The sequence below is a fragment of the Heptranchias perlo genome, chromosome 7, assembly GCF_035084215.1.
Source record: "Heptranchias perlo isolate sHepPer1 chromosome 7, sHepPer1.hap1, whole genome shotgun sequence".
Taxonomy (NCBI): Eukaryota; Metazoa; Chordata; class Chondrichthyes; order Hexanchiformes; family Hexanchidae; genus Heptranchias; species Heptranchias perlo.
This window is the reverse complement of record NC_090331.1, coordinates 46,756,677-46,769,714: the sequence shown is the minus strand read 5'-3', so window position 1 is coordinate 46,769,714 and position 13,038 is coordinate 46,756,677. Positions and strand designations below refer to the sequence as shown.

Genomic DNA, 13,038 nt, shown 5'->3' with positions numbered 1-13,038 from the left:
CAGAAGTGAAGGAGAACAAGAAATATAGAAGTAAAGGAGGAGAAGGAAAAAAAATGAAGGGGAGAGAGAGAGGAAAGTAGAAGTGGAGGAGAAGAGAGAAATTTCTTTTTGCAGATTTACCAGGACCAGCATCCTTGGCTAGAGGTGTATGAGAGGCTCATTATTTGCTCAACAAAATTTGAGAATTACTGAATCAGATAATTTTGTTGAAATCTAAAGTCAAGAATGACAGTTGGTTTGAGTGAACCTTGAGTGATGGTGTCTGAGTGGGCCTATGGTGTCTCTATCTTTGGTCAGTCGGTGCGTCTATGATGCAGACCAAATAGACTTGTGTGCTCTGTGAAGTTAAGTAAAGAAGGTGGTAGGTGTAATTCTTTATCCTGTCTGCTGCTCCTCCTCATTCTTCTTGTCTTCATTCTCCCTTGTCCTCTTCTTCCTCATCCTCCCACTCACCTTTCTCTGTTTCCTCCTACATGTATAGTTGCCCCTTAGGCCAGTATAATATTGTATGAAAGTGCCTCAGAAAAAGTACATTGTAGTTGCATCACAGCCAGCTTCTTGTTTTAATAAAGGATTTTAGGTAATGTTGTACAGTTCACTAACTCATGATGAAGGTGGAGACCTTGTATGAATTATATCTTAAAAATTCTTGAGCTAAAATGAAGGTTTGAGAATGTTAGAATGCGTAAAACAAGAAAATTGTGGTATATTTTGCGGTGTAAATTTAAAGAACAAACCTTTTCAAAACTCAAAAGTGAAATACTGCGGCCGCTGGAAACCCTATGAGGAACCCCTATCGATTTAAACCCAGTTGAAAAGATGCAGCTCTAATACCTAATTCACTAGGCGGGGACTTGAGGTTCTCCTTAGAAAACTGGTTAATACCTCCATTAAAATAGCGGAGAGAGGAACTTAAGATATGAGCATTTTAAGTGTTTGTACAATAACTTCACCAACAGTGATTTCAGCCAATGGTAATGTAAACTCTGACATTTCGCCTTATTTTAATTGCTCCCTCTATTGAAGTAGCAAATAAAAATGAGGGCAACCATGACTTTGACTGCCACTGGCAGAGAGTGACCAGCAAGCAGAGAAGGCCGTAGATTCTCCTGCAGGAGGTTGCACAGGTCTGCAACTGTCCGCTGGGAGAAGCCGAGCCTCGTTGCACTTTGCTCCTCTGTGAGATCCTGGAAACTGATGCTAAGTCTATAAGGGTAGGGTTGCCTTCATGCAACTCCCCAACCCCCTGCCAACGTGGTGCTCTGACAGCACCTTCTGCAGCCCCAGCATGCTCTCTTTACTGCTCCTGCTGCTGGCGCTGCTGTTCATTTTGCCCCTCCTCCTCCTCCTCTTCCTCTTCTGCCCAGAATTGGGTTGCTAGAATGATTCTCATCCTTCCTCTCCTTGCCCACCCTCCCTGAAGCAAAGAATAAATTTTGCCAACAATTGCCAAAATGCCTCAGTCTTGTAATCACTGCTCAAGTTGCAAATCCTTCCACAGCAATGAAATATCAGTAACAGCAAAAGTTCTGACCAGTTTTCTCTGCAGCTGCTTTCCTCATTAAATACTGCTCCTAAATGCTGATTCCAGTCTTCACCACCAAGGATTGATGATCGGGTCCACCCCTCGGCGCTACTTCCTTTTAGGAGCGTAAAAATTACATTCGTGTCCCAATCGCGTCATAGGACCATGATTTGAGTATCATTGTTGGCCTACCACCGCGTACAGGGTGGCTAACCTAAGGACCCTAGGAAAATGGCACCGGAGCACCATCAATGGAAATCGGGCAGTAATTCTTTCCCTGCGAATTTGGAGGCACTAGTGCCCAGGTTTTACCGGGCAGGAGCCCCGAAAATTCAGATCTAGTTGAGGACAGGATTGGGCTCAGTTTTGATACCTTCCACAGTCCTTAGACTGCAGAGCATTGCCAACTTGCTGTAGTTAATACAGAGACATTCAGTAAAATTTGACTTTCCAAATTTTCTTGTAATTCTCGAGTTTCTAAAGCTGCTTGCTTTGGTGGGAAGTGTGTGTGTTGGGGGGAAAGACGAGATTGAGCTTACCTGTGATGTCCTTGACCGCCAAATAGCCGGTTGATACTCGCTTTCTAGGTTCATTTCGGTGAGGTACTAAGGGGCACTTGTGGAACTATACCTCAGCAAAAACTATACCTCAGCAAAAATCAGTGCCTTTAGGGGAGGAAAAATGCACAGACGTGACAGCAAAGGATACAGGTTTGCACCTGTGGTTTCCCACAATAACAATAACTTGCATTTATATAGCGAGTTTAACGTAGTAAAACGACCCAAGGCACTTCACAGGAGCAATTATCAAACAAAATTTGACACTGAACCACATAAGGAGTTATTAGGCCAGGTGTCCAAAAGCCTGGTCAAAGTGGTAGGTTTTAAGGAGCGTCTTAAAGGAAGAGAGTGGGGGAGAGGTTTAGAGAGGGAATTCCAGAGCTTAGGGCCTAGACAGCTGACGGCAATGTGAGTTACAGAGTAGGACTGGAAAAAATACATCATTTTAGCCTGGATAAGTAATGAAATAACAGAGGGTAAAGGAACAAAATGTGAAATAAAGCACAAAATATATAAAATGTACACATTTTGGCATTATCCTTATTATAGACATCTCTTATTATAGACATTTTATAGGCTATTCTTTTCCACTGCAAATTTCATGATGTACTGTCTGCAAATCAAATTAAATCTAACATCTAAAGAGCAATATTTGACTTAAAACAATTTGCCAGCTAGCCAAACCGTCTTATTCCTGTATAATGATAATATTGTACTCTAAGCACTAGGCAAAAAGCTTAAACCTTTGTTCCTAGAATGATATTACTGTAGCCTTGGATAGCACTTATAACTTTCCTATCAGAAAGGTACAGGGAAACATTTTTGAATGAAAGTCACTTTAATCACAAAGGAAGCCCTTTGGAGACAGAAAATTGCATTTGGACTATCTTGGATTTTCCATTGGCCTCATTCTGTCATTCCCTTGACTTTCAGAAAAAAAGCTAATTCAGAGTGCATGAATAACCTCTATACTACTGCCAGTCAGCAGCTGCAGAATACTGTTTTACAGCATTGATGCAGTCTTTCTGTTAAAGTATTTCTAAGCTTACTGGCCCTATTGGCCACCAAAGAATACTAATACTGCTGTTGTGATTGTACAATTCAATAAATCTCTGAATATTTCAGCCATTTACTATGCATCAACAGAATATTTTTGAATTCTATGATTTACCAATTGTTTAATTTATATAGAGAATTGTTTAGGCATGTAATTTTTGTGCTGAGTGGACTCTATTTCCTTAACTGTCTAAAATTCAGTAGTACTGCCAAATATGGTTAATGCTGATTATTTCAAATAATCTAATTTTGGAGACACTTCCAAGACATTAAGTGGTTTTAAAAATGAATAGAGAGTGGGCTGCTTTACATTAATCCTAATTTTCATGTTACAGTGTAATTAAGTACTATTTTACAAAGTATGTGCAATAAAGAATGAAATTAACAATTTAATGTGTAAAATGGGTTCAGTAATTATTTCCAGTCAAACATGGTAACGTGGTGACCTCGTTCATTAGCTAGGTCATTACATAAGAAGTGATGCCAGAATGCATCATCTCAAGCACTTCTCGTAAATGATGGTGAATACTAAAGTGACACATTTTGGGTCAAATTAAGTGCTATATAAGGTAAGATAGCTGATGTATTTTTGACTACTGATTCACATATTATTAGAACAAGCCCTCTTTTTCCTTTTGCAGGTTTTAGGTTTGGCTTAGTTTTTCTTACAGTACAACCAAGTAATCAAGATGACCTAAGTTCATGTGAGGCATAATGCTAGCAAGTAAATGCCAGCTGTCACCAAAGACCAGAGGGAAAGTAATGTTGGAAGTGGCTGCTGAGCCCTATTGATCATGCGCAAGTTCAGCTTCAGCATGGAGCGAGCAGGTGGATGCCAGCTGTGGCCAAAGGCTATTTTGGGTGTTAAAGATTAGCAGAAATGCCAAAAAGCTCTCCAGAGTGAAATCACGACATAAGTTGCCATTGTTCAGTTAGCAGCAGTGAATGTTTTCATCTTAACATTAGCCATGAGAAGCATGTTCCTTACATAAACTTAACAACCTGAAGGGTTTTACCAAAATGTGAAAACAGCCTGATTCATCCAGGTTCCTGGAACCAGACTGTTGTCTAATTAGTATACGTTGAACAGTATGGCTCTGCACAAAATAATTATTCTTCCAAATGAGCAAAAGTTTGTAACAATTTTATTTTCCATCTTCCATACAGATGCAAGACCAAAGTCTACCAAGATAATCTTCCAGACACAAGCGTTGTAATTGTTTTTCATAATGAGGCCTGGAGCACACTGCTTCGTACAATTCACAGCGTGCTCATTCGTTCCCCCAAAAAGGTACTTGCAGAGATCATCCTAGTGGATGATGACAGTGAAAGAGGTAAGAACAATTTCCTTTACATAACAATAAATATTGTCATGAGATTATCATTGTATTATAACAAGGAAACACTATTTCTTTTTAATTCAATATTTGAAGCAAGCTTTATATGACAGATGAGATTATTTGGCCTGTTGGCGAAGGAAGGTATTTGCAGTGCGCATTGTACAGAGTTCTGCATTTGCTGCCCCCAGGCTGAACTTTGGTTGGAATCAAAATTTGACAACCATTCAACATGATCAACCCTGTGTACGGTCTATTGACTCCAATTTGCTTCAGTTTATCTCATCTGTTTATAATGACACATGCCATATTAGCATAGGTTTTCTGCTAGCCAACACCAGATTTTGTGGTGCAAACTGTGGCAGTTTGTGTGTATGCAGAGAGTTAACAAGTTTGAACAAAGATGAAGAGAAACATAGACAGAGGAAGGAATGTCAGTCTGCTGCGACTACACTATCAACTGTGTCTTTCATATGTCAGTTTTGTGGTAAAGTATATCTCACTAAGATTGATTTACAAAGCTATCTAATTGCTCACCAAAGACATGGCCAATCTTAAAACTTGAATCATAGAAAGTTACGGCACAGAAGGAGGCCATTCAGCCCATCGTGTCTATGCCAGCCGATAAAGAGCTATCCAGCTTAATTGAATCTTTTTTTTTCTTTTTCTTTTCATGTTGAGAAAGAATCTTACTCAATTGTTGAGGGATTACCGAAGGAAGGGAGGAAGGTGTGACTGGTTCCCCCATACTTTGCCTGACTTGACAAGGTTGTTAAACAATTTTCGAATACGTGGTTGCCATGTATGGTATGTTGTCGTTAGCACTGAGTGCCCTGTCCACATCCTTCCACTTCCTCTGTGCATCTCTCCTTGGGGAGTATATCTTTCTGTTCCAAATACTCTCCTTCCTCTGCTGACAACATGCAGCAGCACATTGACAGCTGGATGACCCAGTGAATCTAAGGGGCTGCTGCCCTTTTTTCTATTATCCATTCTTGGGATGTGGGCATCGCTGGCAAGGCCAGCATGTATTGCCCATTCCCAATTGCCCTTGACAAGATAGTGGTGAGCCGCCTTTTTGAACTGCTGCAGTCCACGTGGTGAAAGTACTCCCACAGTGCTGTTAGCTAGGGATTTCTAGGATTTCAACTCAGCGACGATGAAGGAATGGCGATATATTTCCAAGTCGCGATGGTGTGTGACTTGGAGGGGAACGTGCAGGTGGTGTTGTTCTCATGCGCCTGCTGCCCTTGTCCTTCTAGGTGGTAGAGGTCGCGGGTTTGGGAGGTGCTGTCGAAGAAGCCTTGGCGAGTTGCTGCAGTGCATCCTGTGGATGGTGCACACTGCAGCCACGGTGCACCGGTGGTGGAGGGAGTGAATGTTTAGGATGGTGGATGGGGTGCCAATCAAGTGGGCTGCTTTGTCTTGGATGGTGTCGAGCTTCTTGAGAGTTATTGGAGCTGCACTCATCCAGGCAAGTGCAGAGTATTCCATCACACTCCTGACTTGTGCCTTGTAGATGTTGTACATTTGGCTTTGGGGAGTCAGGAGGAGAGTCACTCGCCGTAGAATACCCAGCCTCTGACCTGCTCTTGTAGCCACAGTATTTATGTGGCTGGTCCAGTTAAGTTTCTGGTTAATGGTGACCTCCAGGATGTTGATGGTGGGGGATTCGGCGATGGTAATGCCGTTGAATGTCAGAGGGAGGTGATTAGACTCTCTCTTGTTGAAGATGGTCATTGACAGGCACTTGTCTGGCGCGAATGTTACTTGCCACTTATCAGCCCAAGCCTGGATGTTGTCCAAGTCTTGCTGCATGCGGGCACGGACTGCTTCATTATCTGAGGGTTTGCAAATGGAACTGAACACTGTGCAATCATCAGCAAACATCCCCACTTCTGACCTCATGATGGAGGGAAGGTCATTGATGAAGCAGCTAAAGATGGTTGGGCCTAGGACACTGCCCTGAGGAACTCCTGCAGCGGTGTCCTGCGGCTGAGATGATTGGCCTCCAACAACCACTACCATCTTCCTTTGTGCTAGGTATGACTCCAGTCACTGGAGAGTTTTCCCCTGATTCCCAGTGACTTCAATTTTACTAGGACTCCTTGATGCCACACTGGGTCAAATGCTGCCATGATGTCAAGGGCAGTCACTCTCACCTCACTTCTGGAATTCAGATCTTTTGTCCATGTTTGGACCAATGCTGTAATGAGGTCTGGAACCGAGTGCTCCTGGCGGAACTCAAACTGAGCATCAGTGAGCAGGATATTGGTGAGTAAGTGATTCTTGATAGCACTGTCGACGACACCTTCCATCACTTTGCTGATGATTGAGGGTAGACTGATGGGGCAGTAATTGGCCAGATTGGATTTGTCCTGCTTTTTGTGGAGAGGACATACGTGGGCAATTTTCCACATTGTCGGGTAGATGCCAGTGTTGTAGCTGTACTGGAACAGCTTGGCTGGAGGCGCAGCTAGTTCAGGAGCACAAGTCTTCAGCACTACAGTCGGGATGTTGTCGGGGCCCATAGCCTTTGTTGTATCCAGTGCACTCAGCCGTTTCTTGATATCACGTGGACTGAATCGAATTAGCTGAAGGCTGGCTTCTGTAATGGTGGGGATCTTGGGAGGAGGCAGAGATGGATCATCCACTCGCCACTTCTGGCTGAAGATGGTTGCAAACACTTCAGCCTTGTCTTTTGCACTCACGTGCTGGACTCTGCCACCATTGAGGATGGGGATGTTCACGGAGCCTCCTCCTCCCATTAGATGTTTAATTGTCCACCACCATTCACAACTGGATGTGGCAGGACTGCAGAGCTTGATCTGATCCATTGGTTGTGGAATCGCTTAGCTCTATCTATCGCATGCTGCTTCCGCTGTTCAGCGTGCATGTAGTCCTGTGTTGTAGCTTCACCAGGTTGGCACTTCATTTTTAGGTATGCCTGGTGCTGTTCCTGGCATGCTCTTCTACACTCCTCATTGAACCAGGGTTGACCCCTGGCTTGTTGGTAATGGTAGAGTGAGGAATATGCCGGGCCATGAGGTTACAGATTGTGCTGGAATACAATTCTGCTGCTGCTGATGGCCCACAGCACCTCATGGATGCCCATTTTTGAGCTGCTAGATCTGTTCTGAATCTATCCCATTTAGCACGGTGGTAGTGCCACACAACACAATAGACGGTGTCCTCAGTGTGAAGACGGGACTTCGTCTCCACAAGGACTGTGGAGGTGATCACTCCTACAATAACGTCATGGACAGATGCATCTGCGACAGGTAGATTGGTGAGGACGAAGTCAAGTAGGTTTTTCCCTCGAGTTGGTTCTCTCACCACCTGCCACAGCCCCAGTCTGGTAGCTATGTCCTTCAGGACTCGGCCAGTTCGGTCAGTAGTGGTGCTACCAAGCCACTCTTGGTGATGGACATTGAAGTCCCCCACTCAGAGTACATTCTGTGCTCTTGCTACCCTCATTGCTTCCTCCAAGTGGTGCTCAACATGGAGGAGGACTGATTTAATCAGCTGAGGGAATGCGGTAGGTGGTAATCAGCCGGAGGGTTCCTTGCCTATTTTTGACCTGATGCTATGAGATTTCATGGGGTGCACTCCCTCCTGACTGTATATCACTGTGCCACCACCTCTGGTTGGGTCTGTCCTGCCGGTAGGACAGGACATACCTAGGGATGGTGATGAAGGAGTCTGGGACGTTAGCTGAAAGGTATGATTCTGTGAGTATGGCTAGGTCAGGCTGTTGCTTGACTAGTCTGTGGGACTGCTCTCCCAATTTTGGCACAAGTCCCCAGATGTTAGTGAGGAGGACTTTGCAGGGTCGACTGGGCTTGGTTTGCCTTTGTTGTGCCTGGTACCTAGTGGCCTGATGCCGGCTGGTCCGTCTGTTTTTATTCTTATGTCTTTTAGTAGTGGGATAGTACAACTGAGTGGCTTGCTCGGCCGTTTGAGGGCAGTTAAGAATCAACCACATTGCTGTGGGTCTGGAGTCACATATAGGCCAGACTGGGTAAGGACGGCAGGTTTCCTTCCCTAAAGGGCATTAGTGAACCAAATGGGTTTTTATGACCATCCGGTAGTTTCATGGTCACCGTTACTGATACTAGCTTTTTATTCCTAATTTTTTATTTTAATTAACTGAATTTAAATTCCCTAGCTGCCATGGCAGGATTTGAACTTATGAGTCCAGATTATTAGTCCAGGCCTCTGGATTACTAGTCCAGTAACATAACCACTATGCTACTGTACCCTGTACTTGCAGACTTGACAGATGTTATTTTGCCAGTATTCTTAACGCTGTCCTTCCAAGCCACTTATTTGGAAGACTGCCCCTTTAAGCTGATGTGGAGATGCCGGTGATGGACTGGGGTTGACAATTGTAAACAATTTTACAACACCAAGTTATAGTCCAGCAATTTTATTTTAAATTCACAAGCTTTCGGAGGCTACCTCCTTCCTCAGGTGAACGATGCCTTCAAATATTGCAGAGGCATGTTAGTTTTTCCCCAGTGGGCAAGCTCCAATCAATGTTGCTCCTGACACCTGGAGTTCACGTTGATTACACAAATTAGGCTGAGTTCAGAAACTTCAATGGTGTCAGCCCATTTCACATGTATAACCATTCAATGAGCTACAATGAAATTATAACAGGCACCGGCCTATTTATGATCAGGATTTCGTCCAGGTAGAACATCCAGGCTTTTTTTATACTTCCAAAGTTAATGCCTTCTCCCCTGAGGTAGTGTTGACCAGCAGATATCATTTATTTGAATGAAAAATCAGGTATTTGACCACTATAGCCATAAGCCCAAATCTGAGTAAGATAGTCAATTTAGCCAACCTAAATTTAATAATCAGGCTAGGCTCAAACCAAGGTTTTCTTGTTTTGGGGTTGGATATGTTCATATTTCTATCAGTTTTGTGGTGGCATGTTTTTATTGGTGTTATATTTTAAAACCTTTAAACATGTTTTATGAGCACATATTTCTATTTTTTCTTCTCAAAGAAGGCATACCTGAACACTCTGGTGCTAATGAAGTCCATGATGAAGACTAAGTCTGACAATATTGTGGTACAGGCCAATATTTCAGTATCTATACTGTTGTGTTAATATAATGAAGTACTGTCATTGTGGACTCCGAAGCAGGCATTGCTTTCTGTTCAAGGTCACATTTAGATGTAAGATAGACTGCATCAGTTCCCAAGTCTTCAAAAGCTGCTGATGGAGAAGGAAAAGGTAATCTTGCCAGTACTGAGATATGCCTTTGAGCAAATACAAAAGGGAAGACAGTTCTCCTGTTTGTATTGTGATATCAGCGCTGCTATCTGTACCTTTTTCTTTTTGTGATCCAAGTTGCACCCCAAGGTAATTTAACACAACTGCAGACACTACTGATGTGTAACTTATAGAACTTATCATTCTGGCACTTTTTTCTTCATCAGGGGAGAAAGAAGTTTCTTTCTGTTCATACTGATGGTAGAGTAAAATAATACACAGAAAATAAAGCTTGTATTTAATGCAGCTTCTTTAACAATTTAATGTATAACCATTCAATGAGCTACAATGTAATTATAACACTCTAGGTCAAATTTTAAATTTTCAGATTCAAGTACTTTATCTTCATTTAGGAAATTAAGGCCCCGATATTAGCGGGGAGACGGGATGGCAGTGAGGGGGGGGGCGGTGAAGGTGCCCATGGCAAACCCGCATGAACCAAACTTACCATTTCGGACGTGATCGCACGTTGATTGATAGTGGTTAACGTCCTCCCCGGGTTTCGCGCCCGGCAGCTAGCCTGATTGACAGGCTGACTGCCGTCAGGAGCTGCAACGTGAGGGGGGGGGAGGGGCAAGAAAGAGAGAGAGCCAGACGTCATCCAGTACTGGAACGGAAGACCGGGGGTATGGGGGGGGGAGAGGGGAAGATCGGGGGGGGGGAGAGGGGAAGATCGGGGGGGGGGGAGAGGGGAAGATCGGGGGGAGAGGGGAAGATCGGGAGGGTGAAGAGGGGGACATCGGGGGGACATCGGGAGGGTGAAGAGGGGGACATTGAAACGGGAGACATCTGACATTGGAGCAGGTTTCAAAGGTAGTTGCATTTGGTTTTTCACTTCTTTGCATGTTTTTTTATTTAGTTTCTTTTTCCCTGATCCGGCCCTTCAAAAGCGGTGGCAAGCCACCCAGGTAAGTTTAAAAATCTCCCTAATCTCTTCATCTGTCACAGGTAAAGTGCCTTAAGTACCTCAATGAGGTACATTTGGCCCTTTAACTGTCATTCCGCCGGCTTTAATTGCCGGCAGGACTTCCGTTTTCGGGTCACCCGTGCGCACACAGTTGGGTCCCTGGGAAACTCGGAAGTGGGCGGGTTGGAGCCGGCTTCCGAACCCGAACGGGATTTGCGTGATTTTCGGAGCCCCCAACGCACCCGCATTTGCCTCCTAAAATCACACCCTTAAGAATCAGTTGAAAGTCGTCCCACACAATTTCAGTGAACTTGTTTGCGTCCTGGACCAGGAAATATACTCTCACATGCACACAAATGTTTAATGGAGTATAACGCAGATTTAGAAAAACTATGACAAATAAATAAAATAGTACAAATGTATGTTGTGGTTAAGAATACACTCTTGTAGAAATCAGTTTATAATGACATTTATATACTTCTGTTTACTTTATTCTCATGACATTTTGACAGATTTTCACAAACTTTTGTAACGCACCTTTTGGAGAATGAATGATGGTATCGTGAGCCAAGCTAACACTCCCAAGATTAGAAATCACAGTTGGTGATATTAGTAGATAAACACTTAACCTGTTACTATAACATTCCTCTGTCTTCTATTTTAACAGAGATGCTAACCAGTTTAAAGTAACTAATGTGGAGCTGGGTGACACAGTGGGTTGGACAATGGCCTTTCACCTCTGAGGCTTGGTTCAAATTCAGTCCAACCTGCTGGTCTGCTGGCTGTAAGGGTTCTACATGAAATGAGTTTGGGAAGTCTAATTCCAATTCCTAATGGGTGTGAATGGACAGCACAAGATTGCCTATAATTTGGCACTAATTAGCACCATCATTCAGAAAGGCCAATGATGGCCAGCCTCCCATTCTCCACGCTCTATGAACTTTAACTCATCCAAACCTCTGCTGCCCATATCCTATCTCGCACCAAGTCCCACTGACCCATCACTCCTGTCCTCAATGATCTACATTGGCTTCCAGTCCCCCAATGCCTCCAATTTAAAATTCTCATCCTTAAATTCATTCATGAATTGACTCTCTCTATCTCTGTAACCTCCTTCAGCCCTACAACAGCCGCCCCCTCCCAAACTCTAAGTTCCTCCGACTCTGGCCTCTTATGAATTTCCCTATCCCTTTGTCCGACCGTAGGCAACCATACCTTCAGCCACCTTGACTCCATGCTCTGGAATTCCATCACTAAACCTCTATAACTCGATCTCCTTCTTTAAGATCCTCCTTAAAACCTACTTCTTTGACCAAGCTTTTGGTCATCTCAACTACATTCTCCATCTTTGGCTTGCAGCCCATTTTTTTGTCAGACTGCACCTCTATGAAGCACCTTGGGACTTTTTTTCTACATTAAAGATGTTAAGTAAATGCAAGATGTTCTTGTTACCTACTTATTGGCTTGACCAGTTGAGCTTTTGGAGGAGTATAAAGAAGTTTCTGGGATGCCTTGATGTTAGAGACTTGAAATCACTTTCTTTCTGGTCTGTCCCTATTTTAATACTTAAATTATAATATTTAAATTAGTGTAATACTATTAGAGAAACCAGTTTTGGAGTTGTTGTCTCTGTGCCAGGGATTAAGGTTAAAAATGCAGGGACTTAGTTTTACAGATTTTTTTTTAGAGGAATGATACTCTCAGACAATGCACACGGGGAAGCAAAGGCTGCGAAGGACCACAGGTTACATTTGTTGAGCTCAAACTGCAGAGTGACCAACCCTCGGTCTTCCTAACTTCTTTACAATGGTCTCACTTCTTAAGCTCAACCAAAAGGCCATTTCATCACCTCCTCCATGGCCTTCCCTCTTGGATTTACCTTAGGTGTTATCAGTGCAACATACCAAAGATTCACTGTCTCATGGTATCAGGAGGTAAAAAGCTCCACAGCATGGTCTCAGGACATAATATAAACTACCTTATCTATCTACACGTATAGAAAAGAATAAACATTTGTCCATTAGACCTTCCAAATCTATCTTGGATGCAGACTGTGGTACCAATCTTCCAGATTTGACTGATACTAGCTGTTTCAGCAAATCTCTGAAGAAGCTTCCTCTTACCCACAAAATGGAGTCTTTAATTCAAATGGAATCTGAATACAACTTCATCTTGCATAGCTTCTATAACAATATGATTGACTTTGTTTGTCCCTCATTAGGTATGTTAGTATTACCATCTTTAGCCATAGTTCCATGCCAGGGATCTCTGAGGTAAAGGTGCTGGAGATATATTGGCAGTTTTTGAAAGCTTTTGTTACAGGCCAGGGTTTTTCCAACACTATTTCCTTGTATAAATGGCCTGAT

The 13,038-nt window shown here is 43.3% G+C and overlaps 1 protein-coding gene across 1 annotated transcript in view; it reads left to right on the top strand.

The window, feature by feature from the left end:
• galnt13 (polypeptide N-acetylgalactosaminyltransferase 13) overlaps positions 1 to 13,038 on the top strand; it is a 403,934-nt gene that overhangs the window by 236,062 nt on the left and 154,834 nt on the right. The window contains exon 4 of the mRNA XM_067987444.1: positions 4,309 to 4,475. Coding sequence (XP_067843545.1) covers positions 4,309 to 4,475 — 167 coding nt within the window. The remainder of the gene's footprint in view (positions 1 to 4,308; positions 4,476 to 13,038) is intronic.